Source organism: Lonchura striata, chromosome 12 (assembly GCF_046129695.1).
Source record: "Lonchura striata isolate bLonStr1 chromosome 12, bLonStr1.mat, whole genome shotgun sequence".
NCBI classification, from domain to species: domain Eukaryota; kingdom Metazoa; phylum Chordata; class Aves; order Passeriformes; family Estrildidae; genus Lonchura; species Lonchura striata.
Window position 1 is genome coordinate 14,813,337 of NC_134614.1, and position 23,894 is coordinate 14,837,230.

Below are 23,894 nucleotides of genomic sequence, written 5' to 3' on the forward strand. Positions count from 1 at the left end.
TTCCGAGACCTCCATCCTTATACAATCTGTTCTGGACTACATACAGTAAGTGTGCCATAGGTTTCACCTTGGGAATCTGCCTTGTTGAGCAGATGTGTCTCTTCAAACAACTTTTTCTTATTATATATCCTGAATTTTTCCATTCCTAGATTCAAGCAATTGCTTCTTGTCTTACTACCTTTTGGGCTAGATTAATTACCTTGCTCTATACACAGTACCTGGAAGGTATTTATAGCTGGATCTCAGCCCAGGAGTCTTCTCATTTATAGAACATATTAATCTTAGCTCTCTTACTCTCTCCTTAGATCACTTTTGTTGTCCTTATTTGTATTTCCTTTAATTTTTCTATCTCCTTTCTAATCTGTGGAGACTTGAACAACTCATAATTAGTTCACTGTGGCTGTTTTGACATAGCATTATGCTTTATATTTCCTATCACCCCTTCCCTTGTTCACATCCAGAAATAGCTTAGCCTTTGACCCTTCTGCATCACTCAGAAACATCACACAAAGAAACTCTATTACTTGGCTAATCTTACCTGCAATCACCTTTAGGTTATTCTTGGATTCATGGCTTTGCTAGCTGCTTCTCAGGCAATGTTACTGCTCTCCTGGGATGTTGGGCTTTATACTTCCTAACATTAAATACCCATCCCATTGTATGCCACTTATTTTATCCAGGAATATTTTGAAACAGTATGCCATTATTTATTTTAATGCCCTGTGATTTTATCATTTACATGGAAGCTGTTACTATTTTACCATATATAGAGAAAAGTACTTAAAATTTTAAAATTTGATACCTATTACAGCTGTCTTTTGCATGTTAGTCCAGACTCATTTCCCAGCTTCATCATTCTTATTTGTCTATCTTGCCTGATTTTCCTTTCTCTACTTAAAAAAGTTCATTAGAACTGGCAGGTTTCGCCTTCTGCTTGTCTTAATTTTGTACCCTTCCTCATTATGCAATAAGAATATTGGTTTTGTACCTCTTCTATGCATGGCATGATGTGGTCTTTCCCACAGCAGATGATCTTTTCCTCACTTCTCCTGGGGTTGTAGTCAGCTGAACATCTGCTGGACATCAGCCCTCTCTTGTAGAACTGCTAAGGTTCTGTCCTGGCTCCTGGGATTTCATCTTGTCTTTCCCACTGCTCTGAGGAAACCTGGACCACTGAGGTGGTGGCAGCTGCACCACAAAAAATACTGTAAGGCTGATGAGTCACAGAACTGACCAACCAACCAAAAAAAACCCAACTATGGGTGGAAAGCTTTTTAGAGGATGTTTGTTTTGTGCTGTCATGAAGCAGGTTTGTTGGATCAGGCTCTGAAGTGCAGCATCAGCTGTGAAACAGCCAAATTGTGTTGGAGAGGGCACTGTGTTTATTTATTCTAAATAAATGTCTGGACTGTCAATACAGCAATCTGTGGTTGAGGGGCAATGAGTGGAAAAAGTAAATGATGCAGAGATGAGGGCAAACCACAAGCTCTGAGTTTGGTATCTGAATGTCTGACATGGGTTAGGGCTTTTAGATGCAGCATAAATCAAGGAAGCAGCTGCAAAATTCTGGTCTGGGTCTGGGATTCAGTATTGATCCTGCTTTCCGTTGATCTCACCAGTGTGATCCACATCCAGGGTGCCCATTTATACCTGTACAGAACAGAACAGGTATAAAATAAAGGCCTGTCTGCATTTAAGCTGGAGAAAAATAGCACACAGTGCAGTTGTTAAAACATTTCATTCAGCACAACCATCATTTACTTTTAAAAGGTTGTTTGGAGAACTTAGATTATTTCCTCATCTGAAACACATTTTGGCTGCTATATGGCATGCATTCTGACCCAGGCCTGACTGGTGGTGGTAAATTGCTTTGTAGCTTCTGTATTTATTAAAAAAATAGAAAAATCAGTAGACTCAGATTTTTTTCAGAGTCTAAATTTAACGCTAATCATTTCAAGCAATTTTAAAAGGAACATAAATCTCACTTGTTTATTACAGCTGCTTCATGAAAACAGCAGCTATAAATAAGGCTCTGAAATGAAAATCTAGCTAACACTGTCATGAATTAGCCAATAAGAGAATGAATGTTGGGGATCTGGGCAAGGGCAGCATTTCCTTCTCTAGCAGGAGAGTCTTTGCATTGAGAAGAAGGTGGGGATTACCTAAATGCTGGTTTTATTTCCTTGAGTGAAATGAAGACTTTGCCATTTTTGCATAGATGAATGTGACTTTTGATTGGAAAAAGGCCTCAGCTCTACTTAATTGTTATGTACTTTTGCCCTTTCTTGAATACATTTCTAGAGGAAGGTAGCTGAGTGAGATGCAATGAATATTTTATTAAATCAAAGATATTTACGAGGAGATGGGAAATATATCGTGACCATTAGCAAAGAACCTATGGAGCAGTGACAAAAAAGTGCAGGTGAAATGCTGGGAGTCTTGGTTCAGCTGTCTCCAACTCAACTAAAGAGTTCAGGAGATTCAAGGTGAGGAAACAGGCAGAGCAGGTCCTTGTTCCCCACTGCCATTCATAGTAAAGTCATGGCCATATTCTTCCATCACCATTGTGTTAAATGCTAAAGAAAACACCTGAGATGACACAGTCCAAATTTACATTTTGTAAAGCAAAAACACAGGGAAAAATATTTGTATTGGTAATAATTGCATTTGGTCTATACAGGAAACCACTGAAGGAATAATTGTGTCCTTGGGGATCAGGAGCAGTAGAGCTTTAGGCTGAAGTGTTTATGTTTTGCCTTCCAAGTCACAATTGAGATGTTAGTGTTGTTTCATACCTGTGAAATCAGCTCAAAGACATACAAATTCAGGATATAATTCTCAACTGACTTATTCCAGCATATCTTTGTTGATTCCAGTACCATTGCTATTGCTTAATTTTGCAAATTAGTCAAAAGTCAGGACTCCTTTTTCAGGAATGGGCCCTGCTGACTTTCAACCCCATTGTACTTCTGCTGCAGTTCTAGGTCCCTACATGGACAAAATCTAAATCAGCCACTTCCATCCTTCTGATCCACTTTTGCTAATGAATAGCACTGGCTTCAGTGTACTTTTGTCAAATGTATACAAGGGTTAGGTAGCCCTTACCTCTACAGGATTCTTACCCCAATGAAGTCATCTGGGTATGGTGGAAAGCTCCATTAGCACTCTTGAAGCCATGTTTTCTTGACTGTACTCACAAGTCATGGTGCAGCCTGGGCTCATTTGAGGTGTCTTGATTACAAGAGAAGAATTTTCTTGTCATTGCACACAGTTACTTCTGCCACTACTCAGTCTCTGCTTTTAAGCATCTCTGATGTTTTCTTCATGATAAAAATTGGATTTCTAGTCTACTGCTCTTGGGCAGACTCACTCAAAGAGAGAAGCTTTGTTACTTTTTATGTTTCCTTTTATAAGAGAAAGTGCCCCCTTTTCAGCCCAGAGTAGTATTTGACAGCCTTCAGAGAGCTGGCTCTGTGTCTCTCTAGGAGATTGCCTTCCCTTGAAAGAGAAAAGAACCTTTTTTGTTGCACGTGCTTCATGGTTTGCTCTTTCATGGGGAGCTGGCACACAGAAAGCTTGATTTTTGCCAGGTACTGAGTGCCTTCTGCAAGGTATTGAGTGCCCTCCTATCCTTTGCAGCCAAAAAGGAGTTGATTGCTCTTGGCATCAGCCAAATCTGGACCCAGAAGACCACAGGTAGTATCTACCAATTATTTATGTGCTTTCGCATGCCAGAGTTTGTCTGAATTGATTTTCATTGCATACGAGAGATTTGAGGTGTTAATGACACTTGCCTACCACTAAAAACACTTTTAAAAATAATAATACAATAATAAGCATGACATTTATTGCATTGCCGTGGGGAAATTAAAAACCCCCAAAATTAACTAGAGTCCAAGTAACTATTAGCTCTTCAGAGCTAATGTGTGAGTTATATACCCTGAATGAGCACCATATGCCAGTTCATTGTGGCACAGTGAGTCACAGGACACTGTGGAAAGCAGTAATTGCTTGGCATGCATTGAAGCACTCAGTAGGGCTTTTTGTTTGGTTTTCTTAAAGGAATATGTTTTACTCTGACAATAGAATGGGTATTGTCTGATATGCTGCCACCAGGGACTGTTGCTTATTTTGTACTTAACCTGGAGCTTACCCATTTGCTGCTCACCGCAGACCCCCTCAGTAACTTTTGTTTTCCAACTGCTTGTATTGTATGTGTGCAGTACCAGAAGAGTGAAGAGTGAGCCTTCCATTTGGTATCATCTTGTCATTCTGTATTAATCCTCCTCTCTGTTTTCCTTCTCATCCTCTTTATTTGTCCAATAGAGGCATTCAGATTGTTTATATGGAATAAATGTTCATCCTGAGCAGAGTGAAGCAGTGGGACAAGTTGCACAGGGATTGTACAGTCTCCACACTTGGCCAGAGCTTGGCCATCAGCAAGCCAGTCTGATTTTGATATTTGATATTTGAGCAGGAGGCTGGGCTATGTGACCTCCAGAAATGCCTTCTACCCTGTATTACTTTATGGTTCTGTTTAACACCAACTTCCTGTACTGATTCAGCCATAGTGCTGTGCATGTCATTAACTCCTCACTCCCTGTCATTCATACCTGCATAGAACAGGAGCGACCTCCTGAAGGGCAGTGAGGTGACAGAGGTTTTACTAACATGGGAACAATATCAAGATGTAAATGGTGACCTCAGATGAGATTAGTAGGTGAAATTTAGGTATCTCTGAATTATTTGGAATTTGTAACAGGATTTCACTTGAGCTCTCTTCAAATCTTCAGTAAGTTCCAATTGAAGCTAACAAATGAAGAGTTTGAAGCATAATTTTATCAGGATGATAAGTACTTAAAAGTAAATATCACCTTATTTTTCCTTTTCAGTGACAAATCTTATTCTCTAGCATCCTTGAAGAGGTCTTTGGGGTGTTTAGGATTTAGTGGGCCACCAGCTGCCCTGGCTGGGCCCTTGCGTGCTGGTTTCCTCATGCAGCCGTAACCACGTCAGGGAGTTAATGCTGCACAGAGCATCTGCTCCTCAGCTCAAGGCCCTCCCAGCCCTGCAGCTGTCTGCCAGAAAGCTGGGACGTGCACAGGGCATCTGCGAGCTCCATCGGGTAGCAAATTCTCATGGTCACCCCATATGTTAGCCAAAAAAACGCCCTTTGTCAGAACAATGTTATTTTAATTGTGCCGAGGGAAAGCAAGATCTCACTCAGATTCACCATATCAGCCTAGGGGATTTTAAACAATGCTGTAGCTATTCTAGGGCCAAAAACAAAAACAAAAACAAAACAAAAAAAAAACAACAAAAAAAAAAAACTAAAAAAAACCCCAAAAACCTTCAGAAACTCCCTTGGTGGGAAAAAGAAATGGGAATATTTCATAGGGTTTCTCTTTCAAGTCTGACAAGATAAGGTGCTTTTCCTTCATCTCTCTACTTTATCAACAAGAAGTATATTTCTTATGTAAACACCTGGTTTCCTATCAGGTTCTATCAAAAGTAAAGTGTACAACTGGGGCTACCATAGTGAATTCAAGAAGGACTAAATATGAGCAACCAAGAGTTTTTGTTGTCCCCTTTTATGCAAGGCAGGATTCTAAAATCAAGATTTAACAGGATAGACTTGCTTTCATTGCTGCCCTCCCTTTTCTGTAACCACATAAATACTCTCACCTCATACAGATCCTGCTTAAATGATTCAGGGTACTGCTCTTTCAAGTGGGAAAAGGGTTTTGTGCCAGGTCGAGGGAATATAATAATGGAAGATACTGTTGCTCAGTAGGGTTGAAGTGCCCTTCTCCACTGCTCTTTGTGCAGTACACAAGCAACAGGTTACAAGTGAAATTTCATGGACAGATAGTATCCAAATGTGGAACTTCATGCAGTACATCTGACTTTAGATCACCTAGGTGATTTCTCCTTCTGTAAAGCTATCACAAGTTCATGTAGTTCTTGTAAAGGTCACCTACAAAAATTCAGACAAGTCACCCAAATAAGTCTCTCACTTTCTACCATTAGTTTGCATGTGAAGTGTTTTTGTTGCTATCCCAGCTGCTTCTCAGGTGCCTATTGTTTATAGTGGAACTGAAATAATTTCCCACTTGTCCATTATTAACTTTTGCATAAGAAAACCAAGTAGTGAAATATAATTGTAGTCATGATGAAGACAGCTTTATATACTAGTGTGCCATATTGGTATCCTATTTAAGTGTGTCCGCAAAGATGAAATTGCACTAAGAAAAATCCTCAGCTGGTAACAGGAGTAAGTTCAGTTTATAGTACTCAGGCCAGGACTACAAAAGCAACCTGTAATGAAATCATCAGCTAGCATTTGTTTGAAAAGGTAAGAGGAGATGGAGAAAAATAGGCTGTTCACATAATGTCATGCTGTATTTGGGGAAGCTTACCTGCAAAAGCCAACAGAAAAACAAGTAAACAAGTGTCTGTAGCCTGTGGGATTCACCCTGGTATGAAGGTGGGACTGCAGATACTTGTGTCTTGTGTTGGAGTCAGCCTTTGCTCTAATACAATTCCCTTTGGAGGCAGCAGTTCAAGAGTGGATTCTGTGGGGCTTTTGTCCAAGTAGGGTATGGGCCCAAGCTTTTGTTCCTGTTTGGTGTGTGCCCTGCACTTTGCAGACCGTGGTATGCAGAAGTGGTTTATGTGTTAGTTTCCTTGGAAAAGTGAAGTATTTGTTCTGGCACTGTTTGGTTTTCATATCTCTTGACATAAAAATGAGCACAGCTCTCAGTCTCTGAAAGCAAATGTCAGAGACCCATGGCAAAACTGAACTGAAAATACACCTCTGGTTGGGAATCAGGCTGAATCACATGGCATTTAAAAGCACGGGGGTTCAGTGGTCAGTACTAAAGGTCTTATTTGCAACTCAGAACTTTATTTATTTTGATCTAATAATGCCCATTGCAAGGCCTGTAGGACATAGTGGTATTCCTTCCCAAATGCCCTCCAGGAGCACAGTGAGTGGCTCTGGGCAGCCAGGGAAATTGAGAGGATGGGGCTGCAGCTGGAGACAGAGTCAAGGCTGTTCTGGGATTAAACAAAACATGTCATTGTCTGGCTGTGCAAGCCAGCACCTGGCACCAGCTGCAGGAAAGCAAATAAATATCATAGTGTCTACAGAGCTTCACTTTTTTTATGTGTGAAAGTCTATGTTTCACCAATCTGTTTTGCAAAGTTGTGCTCTCCCTGAGCATCAGCTTTGCTACTTCTTCTTTTTGCATGTCTCCTGCAGACCCGCCCGCACTGCTGCACTGCCATGTCAGTGGTTTCAATTTCATTTCCTGTGCAAAAATTCATATGCCTAAAGTTTTTGTTCCCCTTTTTTTTTTTTTTGTTTGTTTGTTTTGTTTTTTTTTTTTTTGCTTGAAGAAAAGAAAACAACAGTAGTAAATTAAACCTCAAGGTGCTTAGGAAATTTCTGTGGCTGAAGGCCTGTGAGCTGAGGTGCCCTGGCAGAGCACCCCAGTCACCTGGGTGCCCTGGTTCATCAGCAAAGGGTTGATACTCCACTTCTTAACAGATTACAGCTCATTTCTGTCACTGAGTCATATTTTTGCTGATATTTACTGCCAGCATGGAGGAGAAGTCAAGGCTAAAATCAAAAGTAGCTCGCTCTCACCATTAAGTTTTAGTGCTCATGGCCCAGCCCTCAGGGCTTTGTAACCTGCTCAGATTTTATAGCCCTGTAATGGGACTAACACTGCGGATCGCGTGCCTGTAATAGCTGTTTTCCTGGTGCAGGTTGGCTGGCTGCTTTCCACCCACAGTGCCCTGTTGCACAACTCTTCCTTCCATTAATGTATTCTAGAAAAAAAAAAAAATCAGGTGTTGGGCAGATGGGGCACAGGAACAAAGGAGAAGAGAGGATTATTCCCTTCCACTGATGGTGCAGGGATCTAGATTTCTCGGAATAAGGTACAGTATGACATGTTTGTACAGCTGCCACAGGTGGGATGAAAATCTGTCCTCAGTTATTGTTCAAGATGAATGGTTAGAGGCAGTAAAAACATAACTGGCTTTGTGTGGAGGTAGCCTAGGCAGGTATGGCAACAGCTGATCAAAGCCATTGCTGGGTATAGAAGACACTAGTTTTTCCAAAAATGTGTAATCTTACACATCCATCTGTTTTTTACTTAGTTAGAAAACATAATGAAAAAGTACAGTACTTCTCAATTGTGAGAAAGCCCTGAACATTAGTATTGGTAAACTGAGTTAATTTAAGGCCAAATTTAGAATTAGTGTGAAAGAAAAAACAGGTGAGGGTGAAATTATTTACCCCCAAGAAAAAACTACTTCGATATAATGAATTAATATATTTTATTGCACATTTGCCTCACTAAATGACTACTTTATTGTTTATCTTCCCTGCACAGGGGCAGTGCTCCATTATTGTAGCATGGAAATTGCTGTCTGACATTATCGTGTGTTGCAAGTGCCTTGCAGAAGTGTCACATATGATCAATACACTATTAATCACATGCAAAAAATTCAATAGGCACAGTGTACACCACTGACTGTTTGAGTTCATAAGCTTTGTGAGCTTTAGGGGGTTTGCCTTTTTTTGTAGCAGGATGAAAGACATCCCTTAATTGATTTTGCTGTGGTTTATTTGTGGCAATAGAAATTACTTAATTGACACCAGGGCTTGATAGAGAATTGCAGTCCATTCAGACACAGAGCTTCAGAATTGAAAGCAAAATAGGACAGTGCTTGTTCCCTTGGCCTGAAGGTGTGTAACTTCAGGGTACAAGGAGACAGAAGAGTTGAGGATGTGCACAGCTTGTTGAATCTTCTTCAACAATGCCCATCGTGCTTGGAAAGCCATCAGCTTGCTGCACCACATGGATAGAATGCATTTTGTTAAGGGCCCTCTCATAAGGACAAAGAGGTGGTGTCACCCAGTGAGGAGCTGCTAGAGCAGAGGGAGCAGGCAGGGATGGCAGTGGGAGGCTGGTGTTTCTTTCCAGCCTGTTGACAGTCAGGAGGCTGTGAGCTGGCACACCAGAGGCATTAAATTGGGTCAGCAGTTGGCTTCACGTGAGCAAACCCAAGTTTTAACTGGTTGTTCTCCTGCACAGAGTTACCAGCACAGTGAGGATGAGCAGTTTCCCCTCAGTCTCTGTTTCTGCCAACTCCTTGCTCCTTCCCCTTGGTTGTCTTTGCCAGAGCAACCCCTGGGCTTGCTTCTCTGAGGAGGGGACAGAGCAGGAGCACCATGGCTCTCCAGGCAGGACACTTGGGATACAGGAGACACTGAAATCCCACCGGGGATTTCAGTAGGACAGTTCCAGTATAACCAGTGCGACTCAGTGTGCCAGACCTCCACGGCATCCCATGCTCCTCCCCTGATAGCCACGACTGCCCTGTGCCATCTCCTGGGGACTCAGGCTCCATCTCTGAGGCTGACAAGCATCATCTTTGCCTCAGCCTCTATTTAGGGTCAGGGTCATGTTCCCTCTGAAATCCATTGGAATTTGTGGGTATTCATTTTCCTCCTTTCCACCCCACACAACAGAAAAGGAGTTTTTAATTTCCTCCTGTTCCAGGTTTAGTTGTAACTGCTTTGTTCTTTGACATAAATAAGTAGAACAAAATGAGTATCTAGAGTATTATGTGACTGCAGAGTTTCTGCAGCTGAAATCTGAGCAAAGATGTAGGATTTTATAACAGCTCAGTGCTGTGACATGGTTCCTATTTGAAGCATTTGAAGAACATGAATGGAAACAGCAGCAAGAAAAAAAAGCAGGTAGGGAAAAAAGATACCTTTTGTCCAGACCACAACTGATGAAAAAGAAATTGCATTAAGCCCTGGGCTTTTCTTTCAGAGTAGGCTTCAGCTTTATAAAGAAATTAATTTTCCTCCTAGAAAATTTTCAGTAGCAGATTTTCCAGTCAGTCTTAGAAGACTAAAAAAAGCATCACAGTGAAAGAAAAGGAAATTATGAAGAAGTGAGAAGGGAGATGGAGAAAGTTGGAGCAAAAACTAAGAAGAAAGGACAAATGGATTCTAGGGTTTAAATAACAACCAAAACCCAGGGAAAAGTATACAGAAAAAGAGGAGTCCATTAAAGACAGAACAGTGAGCTGTAGTTCAGGGAATTTTTAGAGGCACTTTTTAGGAGGAAGAGAGGCAGTGTGTGCAGGAAAGAGAGTGGTATTATTTTTCAGAAACTGTAGGTATCTTGTTCAATGAAGCAGAATGAACTTGGATATGAATTAGGGACAATAAGTGTAGTCAGGTGCTCCTTGGATACTGGTGGGACCTTGAGGGCTGGCAGACATAAAGGCTTTTTTTTTCCTCCAGATCTGAATGACTTGCACTAAAGCCATGAGTTTGATCAAGGGGCTGTTTATTTTAATCATGTATCGATTGGCTTAACCACACTGCCCTGGGAGGGAGGGAGAGCTGTCAGCATCAAGAATTATAGCTTTCAAAGTTCCAAGTAATCCTAGGAAATGAGCCAAACATAATAAATGCAGTTTTATTTGGGACCTGATCCTACTACTGTTGAAATCAATAGCAGTTTTTCCATTGCTCTCAATGAAAGTAGAAGCTGCTTATTTGAAGACCAGCTCTGATCCAGCAATCAGGGCATCTAATTTTGAAATAGTCATGAATGTGAATGTAAAATAATAATAATTTTTTAAAAGAGCCAGCCCACAAATAGATTGGCAGTTCTAGGAAAGCTTAGTTTTTAAAGGAATGTTGACTTCAATTTGCAGAATACAAAATAAATGACAGAAAAATAAGAGAGATGGCAATGTCTAAAAAAGCAGTGAGCTTAAACAGGGTTAGAAGAATTAATTATAATGTGGTAAACTGATGTCTTTCAAAAGTCATTGAGGCAGAAAAGGATGTGGGAACACTGAGAAGCTCACGATATACAGTCTGCACAGGTCGAATTTAGTAGAAAAGGGTCATTGAAAGGAGAAGTAATGATGATACACATCATACTGCAAAAATAGTCCATAAAAGTGGTACAGCCATACAGTCATTCTTCAAGCAACATTCCCATCAAGGTGAAAGACACTCTGAATGTGTAATTTGCTTTTAGTTTTCTAACAGAAAGAAGCTAGGAAAAAACCCACTTAGTTATCACTCTAGTCAACAATTTAGCATGCTGAATCTTTAATCAAAGTTTATATGCATTGGCCAGAAAAGAAGTATCTGCTTTGCTGTGGTTTCTGGTGTTCAGATGCAAGACAGGGCATGTATTTTAGCATGTGTAAATATTTACAAACACATATCTGTGTCTACAGCCAGACTTTGATTTTCCCACTTCCATCAGCATTTGGAAAAGCACTGTTTGAAAGATTTGATTTTTAGTGACTATTAAATGAGGTGGCATCCATGATGTGCTTGTCCTGGAGGCTCCTCCTGGAAGGCGTTGCTGTGCTTTGGTCGCTTGTCTTCAGCTGTAAGAAGCTTGGAGCGGATCATTACTGTAATCCCAAAGCAAAAACTGAATACACTGTATTTTCAGATGTGTAATCTGATCTATAATCAGATGTGTAATGTGTTGTCTGTAAAAAAAAAAATCAGTGGTTCAACAGTACTGGGAGTTGTGTCTGTTTTGACAACCAGCAGATCCTGGCTGTGCTGGCAGCCTTCCCTCATGGGCATCACTGCCCGCTCTGTGCAGCACCTCCCCCTTCCTCTACCCCTCATTTTTTTGCATGTTACGAGGGACTACATTTCAATGCCAGTATTTTTTTAAAGGGTATGGGTTATCTGAGGTGCAGACTCTACATGTGAAGATCTGATAGCTGTAGCCCAACAGATGGCCCAAGCCAAGCTGGCTGTGAAAACACTCCTCTTATGGAAGTATTTTCACCTGTGCATCAAAGATTGGTCAGTCATGGGGGGGCAGCAAGAGAGCCTGGTTATTGCAGGGTATTTTACCTGAGGAAATTTGTGCAAGGCACAGACTCTCCTGTGGAAGGGTCTCCTGGCTGCACCAGCAAGCAGGTACTTGAGAAGTGCAAAGTGCCCATGCTTGATCCCTTGTTCTATTTTTCAATGTTTTGCCAGCATTGATTTGATAATTGATTACTCCATCCTCAGTTAATGAGGGTTTGTACCAGTCTATGTCAGAGCAGTTCTGGGCCTTCCCCAGTCTGGATTTTTTCTCCCCTCGCTATCAGATCAGGCTCTTGCAGTGTGACTGGGCTCAGCCTAGGGGCACACCATAAATAGCAGGCTTGACTGATGCTTTTTATTTATCCATATTGAGTTCATCAGATGAAGCCAAAGCTTTCTGGGGCCATCTGAAGCTTTCTGGAGGGGATACTCTCACAGTCAGATGTGGCTCCTGGAAGGCAGACGTGGTCTCCAGGAGGCAGACATATGCCTCAAACTTGGATCACTCCTTTTGGACTATGTGGTTGTAAGAGCATTTTTTCACAATATATTTCCTTGGGGGAATCTGATGGACTTAGATCTCGGATACCATCCCCACTAAGTGATACAGTAAAAATAACCTATTATTCTCTGGTTCTGACCTGGGCGGTGACAACATATTGTTTCAGCATCTCTGTCAGACTATTTCCCTTAAGAGCCATTTTAGCCTCACCCAGTGGGACATAGCTAAAGGAAATGAAACTCCAACCCCATTAAGGAAAAAGACAATGCCTTTCACTAAACAAACTTACTTTTCTTGGCTTTTCTTCACCAGGGAGAATCGCCCTTACCCCCCACCCTTGCAGCCTTTGTAGACAGTTCCTGTAATTGGGAATGGCTGGGTGGACACCAATGGTTGGCAGCAAAGGGGGATAAATCTGACATCCCTTGAACGTGACATGGGCTGGGAGCACAGTCCCAGGTGGCCTCTTAGGGGCAGTTCCTCTGGTACTGCTGGACCGTACGTGCCTGCCAGCCACAGCTGCCGGTCCTCCAGACACAATTGGGATTTTAGCAAGTCTGTACACAATAAAGCTGGGCTGTTACTAATTTTGTGCAAGCCTTGGATAGGTAGTGTGCCCCTCTATTGAGAGCTGGTGACTTGCAGCAAAGTTGTGGTGGCTCATCTCCTGCCACCCATACAGTGAAATGACCCCAAAAGCAAGCACGACTTTGAGGGTTCATGGACAAAGGGAGAGATCATGATCTGTCATCACACTCCAGCTCAGGCTGAAGCATAATTTAAACTTAGTAATTAGGTTTTCAAGCACAGCCATTAATTTGGGGTATCTTGAGACAAACTAGAAATCCCTTTTTATAATGCAGTTCCACTCAGTTACAAAGAAAGAGTCTGGAAAGGCACCACTTCACATTTTGTGTGCAGCTAATTGGGACAAACCATAGGGTGATCACCTTGTCTCACGGAGAGTTGGGGTTTGCAGAATGCAATCAACTGGTCAGCTTTCCAAACTCTGGGCAGAACTGACTAACACCTGGGTCAAAGTAAATCCACAGGCAAGAGGATTAGAGCTGGCAGAAAAATAAAGAACTCTGTGTCACGAGATAAAAGTAGATTGCAAAAAACTGCAATCCTGAAGAGTTTTTAATCTTAGAGGTGGCTAATGCTGCAGGTCTCCTTAGTTTTTTTACATAAGGGGAGCCTGTGTTCCCAGGTTCTGTTTCGGGGTATTTCCAGTATCAGTCTCCACAGGGAGCAGTTAAGCTTCTATTTCAAACCTAATCCTGCAGGGGTCTATAAATCTATATATCTCTGTGCCCTCTTAAGCAGGTTTATGGCTGTCCCACCGGTTCACCAAAAAACTGTATGGAAAAAAGAGCATACCCTAAACACTGGGTGTGAGCCTCTCTCTTTCCACACTCTGTTGATGAGTGTTTCAATAACCCATGTGAAGAACAGCTTCCATGAGACAATCCAAATGCCCTCCATTCCTCAGCCCAGAATAGCCTGTTGCCTGATGGTTATGACACGCTCCAGCAAGATGAAAGATAGGGATTCAAGGAGCACAAATAGGAAAAGAAAGCAAAAATGGGCCTTCTCCATACCTGGTAGCTGTTGCAGGGGGAGCAGGACAACAACCACCTCTTTGAAGAAAAGCAGTTACGTCCATTTTTTTTCTCCCTCAAGAAAGGACTCCAGGAGTTTATGCAGGATGGTGCCTGTTTGGGGCATGGTGTGAGATGCAGATGTCTCAGGGATGTTAAGGCTGCTGTGAATCCATTTTAGAGGCACCTCCATTATTCTCCATTCATGCTACTCAAGCTAGCTACTGTGAATTAGCCGAAAAGCAACTAAGTGCCTAAAGACTGTTACAGAGCTGGCCCTACCATTTTTATTCCATTACTGCTTTATTTCATACCATGTATCTAACAGTGACCAACAGGAGATATTTTGGTGGAATGTATCCTGCCTTCTTCCCCCTACCATGGTGATGGTCCATCAGCCTGCGATTCACTTTCTCCTTCTGTGAGCTCTCTCTGCTGTTGATCACGAGGTATTGCAGTGCTCGTGTCACCCAGCGCACTCACCAGTGGCCTTGTTTAAAAACCGGTAGAAAGTCATAATGATTAACGTTGTGGAGATTAAAGTCCCTTTTTAGATCATGGCCTGATAGGCAGCCGCTGTCACAGTGCCTGCTTTGCAAAGTCCACCGGTGTGCCAGAGGGGTGATGTGGATCTGCTGTGGTTTGTGGCAGTGTTAGCCCTCTGAAACTTTCCGTGGTGAGTGGAAAGCATTGCAGGTACAGTGATGCATATCTATCTCAAATCATGTTTGGATTAAAAACTTCCTGCAGAGCTAATGTCAACTTAGTCTTCGGGTCACTGCCACGAGCTCAGTCAGGTTAGAGTTCTAAACCATTATGCAGGTACAGGGGAGGCTGGCAGCTATCAAACAGGATAATCTGCAGCATGATATTTTTTATGACTATACTCATAATGACACGTATAAGTAGCGAGTGGTTGTGATCTGGAACAAACTTGCTGGTTTGCCTGGTTCTGGTGAAAATTTCAGTGTCAACATGCTATGCAAAAATAACTGGTCGGATCCAGCTGAAGTCACTTGAGTTATGTGGAGACTTAATTGGCCGCATATGCCTGACATCTCAGTTAACATAAAAGCTACGAGTTACTCCTGAATTGTTTTCATTAGAAAATCCTAGTTAAAAAGGCACTTGCTAGAATAATTCTTTCTGCTATTATTTTTGAATGTCTATGATTTTGATAATATATAATATATATATAAATTATTAAACCAGCTATGATTTAATGTGGTTCATGCCACTGACTTTTTAATTAACTAAGGAGCCATCATTCTCAGCAAACTAATCCATTGCATAGGTGTGCATTTCACAATAATTGAATATAAAGGCTTATTTTTGTCCCTTTATTGATGTCAAGGGAAAACAGTGCAGTTATGAAAATGGAATAAACTGAAAAGATTCCTTCAGTTCCTGCAGGCTGATTAGAACAAATGACTTTCCATTGCAGTTTTTATGAATGTATAGTTTTCTGAAAGGTTTATAGTACTTCAGGGAATGGAAATTGCAGGCAATAAATAATACAGGATCGCTCAAGTTATTGGGGAGTAGAAGAACGGCTTTTATCTGGAAAGGTGAGATTTACTATTCTGTACTTCACACGAATGTTTTAGAAGGAACCAGATGCAGTGGTTTGTGCTTTATTTTGGGCATGGCAGCAGCAGCGTTGGGAGCAGCACGTGCCGGAGGCGGCACGGGGAGCGCTGCTGGGGCGCCCCTTCCCTGCGGGCAGCAGGCCAGGCGAGCAGTGCCAGGGCTTCACGCTGCCTGGCTGCTCTGCCTGCACTGAGGTGACCACGCACTCAGGGGGACTTTGCCTCTCCTGGTCAGTGAAGTCATCAGAAGTATTTTCCTAATTCAGCTTAATAAACAACACTGTTTTGTACGGAATGAGTTTGGCTAAGCATTTCTTGCAGAGAGCTCATCTGGAGAAGACTGTTTAGTAAACCCCTCTTTACTCTTTTTTCTTTTTCTGTGTAGAAAGCAGAAATATGGCAACAAAGGAAAAGCTTCAGTGCTTGAAAGATTTCCACAAGGACATCCTCAAACCTTCCCCTGGCAAGAGCCCGGGGACACGGCCTGAGGATGAGGCTGAGGGAAAGCCACCCCAGCGGGAGAAGTGGGCGAGCAAGATCGACTTCCTGCTGTCCGTGGCGGGGGGATTCATTGGTTTAGGCAACGTCTGGCGGTTCCCGTATCTCTGCTACAAAAACGGCGGAGGTGAGTCTTCATTCCACGCTCGGGAATCGCTCTGTCTGCCCTATGCTCGCTACTTTTCAGTGCTTTCATCCAGTTTTTAAGAAACCTGTTCATCCCTGTGTTTTCTGCCTCCCTCACCAGTCTTCAGGAGAGATTGTTTCGTCACTGAATAGATTTTATTAAAATTTTATTAGGGGAAAAAAATCCAGAAATTTCAAATGTTGTGCTGTTGGGCCTTTCCTGCTCTTTTACTTCTGCTACAACTGAGTCTGAGTTTTAACTAAAAGATATGCTATTAATATAGACCATTAGGATTTCAGGGGATTTCAGAATAAGAGCAGTTTGAGCCTTGTCAAAGTATTGTGTGCCTAACAATCTGCCATTGTTATTGGAGATATTCATTTTAAAGAGGTAAGAAAATGCCCTTTCCAGCCTATACTCATCCTTTTAGCAGAAAAAATGAGTAAAAATACCCCAGAATAAGATTATTGCATAGTGATATTAAAGTATCAAATATCTTTGTTTATATTTGCCTGTTGTCACTTTTTTGATGATCTTGTGTAAGTTCTGTCATTTAATCTCATTATGTACTATTGTATTTTCTCAACAGGTGCATTTCTTATACCTTATTTCATTTTCCTGTTTGGGGGAGGTCTTCCCGTGTTTTTCCTGGAGGTGGTGCTAGGACAGTATACCTCCGAAGGTGGAATTACATGCTGGGAAAAGATCTGCCCTATTTTCACTGGTCAGTACATCTTGTTATGCTTTACTGCCTAAAGACCCCTCTGCAAACCATATGTAGCAGCACCATTCCCCTCATGTCCATTAACTCAGCTGTTTGCTCTAGTAATTAAGGGTATGATATTGGTTCCTGGAAAGGTAGAAGTCAGAGAGTCTGAAGGACAAAATGAGGTATTGATTTTGATGCTATCAGCTTGTTAACTGGCAAAACTGCCAATAACCAAGAAAGAAATTGCATATAATGCCTTTTAAGGCAATTGCACATTTTGTTTACAGGTATCAGTGAAAGTGTTGTCTTAAAAGGCTGGATGACATTAAGGAAACCATCTTTGAAATGTTATTTTGGTCTGGAAATCAAAATCTGTCTTCCATGTGAAAGTTTCTCATTGGCATCATCCATCTGCTACTTAAGCAGTCAAAACCTGGACAGCATTTTTTGGTGGGATTCAAGAACAGGGCTTTGGTCATAACTGAGCAGGTCCTGGCAAATGTTAGTCTGATATTATCAAATATTGCCTGCTCAATGCTCACAGGAACAGTGTGAAGGCTGCTCTGGAAGTTAAAGAGAAGGAAAAATTGAAGGGTTAGAAAAACAACAGAGAATGCCTGTCTTGTGTGTAGATTGCCCTTTACATCTGGACAGCACAGGCAGAATAATTTGAAATAACTACACTAAACATGTGGCCCTGTTCAAATCCCATTTGGAAAGAGTGGGAACTTCACACTGGCGTGTCTCTAGCTCTGCCACTGTTGCTGTTCCAGGCATCTCTCTCCCCTGATGTCACCCTAGGCAGAAGTGGGGGTTTTCTCTGAGGCTCACCCTCCCACCTAGTACTCAAAATGCTGCTGAGGGTGATGTAATTGGGCTGCTTTAGCTTAATTTTCTTCCTCCTCCTCCCACTTTTGTGAAAACTTTTTTTTTTTTAAGAGGAGGAGGAGGAAGAAGGAATGTTCCTTGTTTAGATAGCAATCTCCTAGGCATCCATAAAAAGAAAGTGTAGCTAATGTGACTAGCTGTATATGCTGAAAGAAATGCAGATGTACAGAATAAATAGCACTTGATCTGCTTGTTTCCATCTGACATGAAAATAGTCTCTGGTGATAAAGACTGCTGCTGCAACAAGGTTTTAAACTGAAAAATATGAGACAGGTATCCCAAGTGCTGGGATATCCACAGAGTGATATTAAAGGGAGCCTCACATGTTCTTGTAAGAGACAGCTCTACATTTTTCAAGGAAGTATTTTTATTTTGCTTGTGGTTCCTAACTGGCCGGCTGTGTAAGCAGAGATTGATCCAGGTAACCATAAGATCCACAAATACTATTCTTTCTTTGCACAAGTGAAATTGAGGCAGAAACCACCACTTTCACACAGATTTCTTTTTAACTGATTCAAGAAAAGTCTTTTTTCCCCCACACAGACTGAGTCCAGCCAGTTGATAACTGATTGGTGCAGACACTGTCCAGCTGAGCTGCTGCCAGGAAAGCTGGCTTGGGGGACAGTGTGGCAAGAATGAGGTTGCCCACAAAGGTACCTAAGAAGCGAAATGGTGTGGTCAGAGAGAGAGAAAGCTTAATAAGTTTTCCCATTAATCAGTCTGGGAAGCTTTAGGAAGCTGGAGATAGAAAATGATAATCAAATAGTAACCAATCTGCAGGTGGTATTTATAACAAGTTGTTTTCTCATAAAGTTGTTGACCAGTGGGTGTCTTCTTAATTAGCCATTCATGTGAAATGTGATTAAATGATCAATCAGGTCCACCTGCAGCAGACCAGTGTCTAAAAGAAGAGGCCAGAATAAATGTGGGGCTTTTTGCCTCTAGCTTTCTGATCTGAGTCTGTGTCATTTGTTCCTGACTCAATGGTGACAATGGTGCAGCCAACAAGCAAAACCTGATGCCTTGACTTCCCTCTACTAAAACTTGAAATAGCTGGGTTAGTGTTAAATTGAGAAGATTCCTGCAGTCCTCCCCTCAGTGTCAGCAAACCATAGCCAGAAACTCAGCCCTGAGTGCCAGAGATGGTGGCAGGGCTGTGCTTATGTGTGGTTGAGCTGTTTCCATCAGCAGTAGGGCAGGGCAGGATACAAGCCCACAATACAGTGGGAATGGCACCAGCCCCAGGAGATCACAAGGTGCAGCAGCTGTCACATTTGTTTTTCTTTTCTCTCTCCTTCTTTCCAGGAATTGGTTATGCTTCCATAGTGATTGTGTCCCTTCTGAATGTGTACTACATTGTGATCCTGGCCTGGGGACTCTACTACCTGTTCCAGTCGTTCCAGAGCGTCCTGCCATGGGCACACTGCCACCAGAAGTGGAACACGCCGACCTGTGTGGAAGACACTCTCAGGAAGAACAAAACACTCTGGATATCACTGAATGCCACTAACTTCACCTCTCCTGTCACAGAATTTTGGGAGTAAGTACCCCCTCTTCTCGGTATCTTCTGACAACTCTCGGTGGCATGCCAGAGGTCAGTCCTGAGATTTTATGGAAGCCCAATGGGGAGCATTAGATAGGAAAAGAAAATTGATCTGGGTGTCAGTTTTTTGACCAGTGTTTGCTACTGGTTCTCACCTATCTTGAGACAGACTGGTAAGTCTGGGAGTGGTGGAGGCAGGTGATAGATGTGTAAGTGTATTTATCCTAGACTATACAGAGAGCTTTAAAAGCCCAGTACAGTTTCTTCTTTGGAAGAAAACTTATTTCCTTCTTGGCTGGATTCTCTTGAGCGTGGCAGGAGAACACAAACAAGTCACTGCAGATGCCCTGATAGCAGGGATTTACAGTGAAAACAGTGACAAATCATCACCTTTGTGGTTATCTCTTCCCCAGCTGTTAGCATTTGAAGTACACTTTGTGAAGCTATAGCACATCTCTCTTCAGGCTGACGACAATGTAAGGTTTTGACCTCAGTAATAAATCTGACAGAGGTGGTGAATGTTGTCCTGTGTTCCAGGTTTCTCAGGTCACCTCTGTTGCAACTTTTTTTTTTGCAGTCTCTGAGGAGACTGTTTTGCCAGATGCCTGAATTTCATCAGTCATAAGCTTCTTATTCTCATTTCTCTGTTATTTTTCAAGTTTTAAATCATATTGCATAACGTGATCTCTGAACAGGCATGACCTCAAAACTCTGTGTGTTTATATAAGTGTCAAAACATAGCAGCAGAGGAAGACACCTGTAGGGAAACTTAAATCCAAAGTATCTTCAAATAGTTCATTAATAATTTTTTTGCTTGCTTGCTCAGATAGTCACTTACAGATAGAATCAGTTTCTGGCCCAGCTTAGCTTTTTCAGCATGTTTAAAGTGCAGTTTCATCTCTGGTCAACTTGTACCCACTTCTCTATTTTTAAAAATAAGCATCAGCCAAAGCCCCAGCAGGAATCATGTTCATGCTGAAGATGTTTGGCATGCATGAGGTTTAGGAAAAAATAGTCTTAGGAGCTGTGCTAAAATTTGTAACACGAGAGCCAAAATATAAAGGGGCAGATTGAATCTGGGATTGGTAGTTTGTCAAAAGGCTCTGGTGGCTGGTGTGAGAGACAGGGTGCAGGCTCTGAGAGCAGCATTTTCACCATGAGCTCTGTGTTTCCATGTTGAGGGGCAGCTGCTTTCCCAGGTGATTTCCTCCCTTGTAAATATGGAGGAAGTTGGAAAACGATTGTTAAGTGGTACCTTGGGATATTTTGTGGGAACTGAGAGGCAAGTTGCAGTAGGAGGGGAAGCAGCTCTCACTCCTTTGGACATGAAGCCACAATGGCTTCGGTCTGAAAGCCTTGAATCCAAATGAGTGGCTGGTTTGGTCATTTGTTCCAAGGTCTTCCCAAGGTCCCCTAAGGAAGCAGAGGTCCACATGCTGCCCCTGTAATAGTTGCTCCTCCAGACTTCCAAAGTCTCCCACTGTGTTCATCATTGCTTCTGTGCAGTGATTTTGCAGACAGTCCCCTTGTACCTTGGGCACCTGTGAGCTCCTGATGTGGCCGTGGAATTGTCCTGCTGCTCTGGAAGCTCCTGCTCCTTGTACTGCACAGATCTGTGGGCCAGATTGTCTCCCTGGGGTCCCCAGGCAGCATGTTCACTTCAGGTGACTGAAGATACCACAACAGAAAGAAAAGGACTAGGAGCTGGGAAAGGGATTGTAAAAGAGTGAGAGTTCCAGCACACTGGGGAGCAGCAGAGCTCTCTGTGGTCACAGCACAGCAGGTGTTTGATAAAGGGTGTTGTGGCAGGGCAGCCCAGGGTAAGGGGAATGATGTCCCCATGGGAACATGTTAGTGATGGAGCTTTTAGTTAACTTCCCTCCAAGGGAAACCAAGTCAGAAGATTCCTCTGCAAGCTGAGCCAAATCCTCCTGTAGATGTAGTCAGGCTGGAGGAGCCTGAGCTGGACAGCAAATCCTTGATCCTCACAACACTTTGCTGTCCTCTGTTGTGCCCTCTTTGTGTCTGTAGCAGAGTTGGAGCAAAGGTTGCTCAGTGATCAGTGCTTCTGGAGTAGCTCTCCCTGCAGTTTGCAGCCACTTTAACTTGTGTCCTCAACAGTTTTAGACACTGTAAGCTGAACTCTTCCCCAGAGTCTTGCTAGGGAGGAGTTTGGCTTTGTAATCCTACTAGGACAGATACACTGCCCATAATTCACTGTTTCATCATGGGCAAAACTGCCCTTAACCGAGCAAGCTGCCTCCAGGAGTCATGACACTTAGAGGACTATTAAAAATAGCTGCTGTCTTTGCATAAATAACTATTGATGCCTTAAAGGAAGAGCAGAGATCATGCAGCACTGTTGTAATAAAAGTAGCATAGCTTTCACATGGCGCAAGCACTGAATATCCCCATTTTTTCCCCCAGACATGCTACTATTCTTTATAATTCTGAAATTAAAAATAGTTTGAAGAACTTTCAGGTACCATGCTGCCATGGACAATACTGGCTGCCAGCCAGCCAGCTACCAACATGGAAAGGACAGGTAAATAATTAGTCTTTAACTGAAGGTATCCATCTGCTTTGTGGCACAATTCATTCCAGTTTAATTCAGAGGTTTGTGAGTATTTGGTTTCTGAAACCAAATGCCATTTTTATTGTGGGACATTTATAGTGTCCTCATCAGTACTGCTTTGTAAAACTAGTGCTGCCCAGGTATAATTGACCACATAGATGCATTAACCTCTTCACACTGAACTTCTCAGTCTGGCTGGATATATAGTGCAGCCTGACATTTCAGCTAATTTGAATTAATGTTTGGTACAAATCACATGCTTGCTTGAGCAGCAATAAAAGGGGGTTAAGAAAATCAGGCTTTTTATCAGGAGATTTACCTCTTGGTATCACATGCTTCAGGTCTTATTTCTGAAGACTTTATTTTGAAGTTCAAAACCTTAAAGTCTTACACACATATTAATACATAAGGGATAAGTGTAATAGGGTAATTAGGGTTGAACAAAACCTCTGATTGTCTGGTGCTGGCCAAGTGTTTATAAATATTTGGTAATCAGCAGACTTTATTTGTCCAAATCCCAAGAAAGACCATCACATGCTAACGGCATGTAATCCTAAAGGGAGCAACACAAAAAACTAAACAAAATCCAGAGCAGCTGTCTCTGCCTTTAAGAGCAAATGTGAGAGTTTTTAAAATAATTTCATATTCTCCTTTTAATATTCTTCTGTACAATCTCTTCAGTGTTAATTATTCTTGTCCATCCAACATGAAAGGGTGCTTCACCTTTCCTGGTTTGAAAGGTCTTGTCTGCATTCACTTGATTAATGAGCTGGAATATCCCCCAAGGATTGCATAACTCTCTTCATTTTATTTCTGTTTATGTTGTAGAGCCAGTTACAGCTCCTGTTACATTTCCATATTGCACACACTAGAACATATTAGTGTTCAAGGGTCAAGAACTCCTGTTTATAACAAACTCAGCCCCAGCCTGTTGTCCCATTGATTATGTATGAGTGACAGTTAATGACAGCATCCGACTATAAATCTGAATGACTAACAACTCTGTGTGTGTGGTGTGAAGGCAGCTGAGTGGGCTTGGCTGAATCTCTGTAGCATGGGAGTTATGTAACAAAATTGAAGAGTAATTAGCACAGCCCAGATCATGCTCCTTCCTGAACTTGAATTTACAGGGTCAAAAATCCAGGTTGAGTGCTTCTGCAAAAATATGCAGGGATAGAAGTCATAAAACAATTGTAATGCTGAAGCTCCCCTAGTGATTCTGAGCATATTCCTTGAGGAAATCAGTCTTTGTGAGATGGGATAAGCAAGAAAAGCATAGAAAAGCAAGTTATCTGTCTCTCAGTCACCCACTGGGGTATCTTCCAAAAAATCTTGGAAGAATTGCTGGGGCAAACTCTAGGAGAGATGGCCACTTGCTTTTAGTTCCACAGTAAAAAGCAAAGAAGTCTTAGCTGAATGCATTAATAAAGCTTCCTATTCCAGAAGGCATTTGCAGTTAATTATTCACTGTTTCCCAAGAGCCAACTCTATAGATTGCCTTTTTAATATGAACTGCCCCTTTGATTGGAAAGTTGCCATGTATTTTTAAAAAAGGCATAGAAAGTTGTGGCTAAACTTTTTCATCTTATAAATGTATTTTCTGCTTTTGTATAGGCACAGCAGGTTTTTCCTTTGTTTCTTTAGGCTCAGGTGAAGCAAGACTGCAACTTTATGCCAAATATTCATTACTGAGGGGGTTCTCATAAGTATTGAATAGCTGTGCTGATTAGGGCAGACTTACCCTGTCTGGTGCCATTAGTCCTTTTTCATAACAAAATACACACACGTTCAGAGAGAAGAAAGCATTTGGTGTGAGAACACAGTCACACAGGTAATCCAAGTGAGTTTGGCAAACAGAGACACAAAAACAGATGGGCAAGGGTTTGAGTCCTATTAAACTGGTCAATCCAGGGCTTTTTCCAAAAACTAATTGCAGATTTTCCATCAGTGACTTCATTCACTATTATTT

The 23,894-nt window shown here is 42.0% G+C and overlaps 1 protein-coding gene across 9 annotated transcripts in view; it reads left to right on the forward strand.

The window, feature by feature from the left end:
• The window catches only part of SLC6A6 (solute carrier family 6 member 6), a 93,468-nt gene that overhangs the window by 43,389 nt on the left and 26,185 nt on the right, over positions 1-23,894 (forward strand). For 6 of the 9 annotated variants that reach the window (XM_021531683.3, XM_021531674.3, XM_021531652.3 and 3 more), the window contains 3 exons: positions 15,971-16,210; positions 16,800-16,934; positions 19,113-19,347. In XM_021531683.3, coding sequence (XP_021387358.1) covers positions 15,982-16,210; positions 16,800-16,934; positions 19,113-19,347 — 599 coding nt within the window. In that variant the 5' untranslated portion in view covers positions 15,971-15,981. Of the gene's footprint in view, positions 1-3,639; positions 3,697-15,970; positions 16,211-16,799; positions 16,935-19,112; positions 19,348-23,894 lie in introns of all 9 variants that reach the window. The other 3 variants (XM_021531631.3, XM_021531623.3, XM_021531609.3) reach the window with 1 other exon arrangement.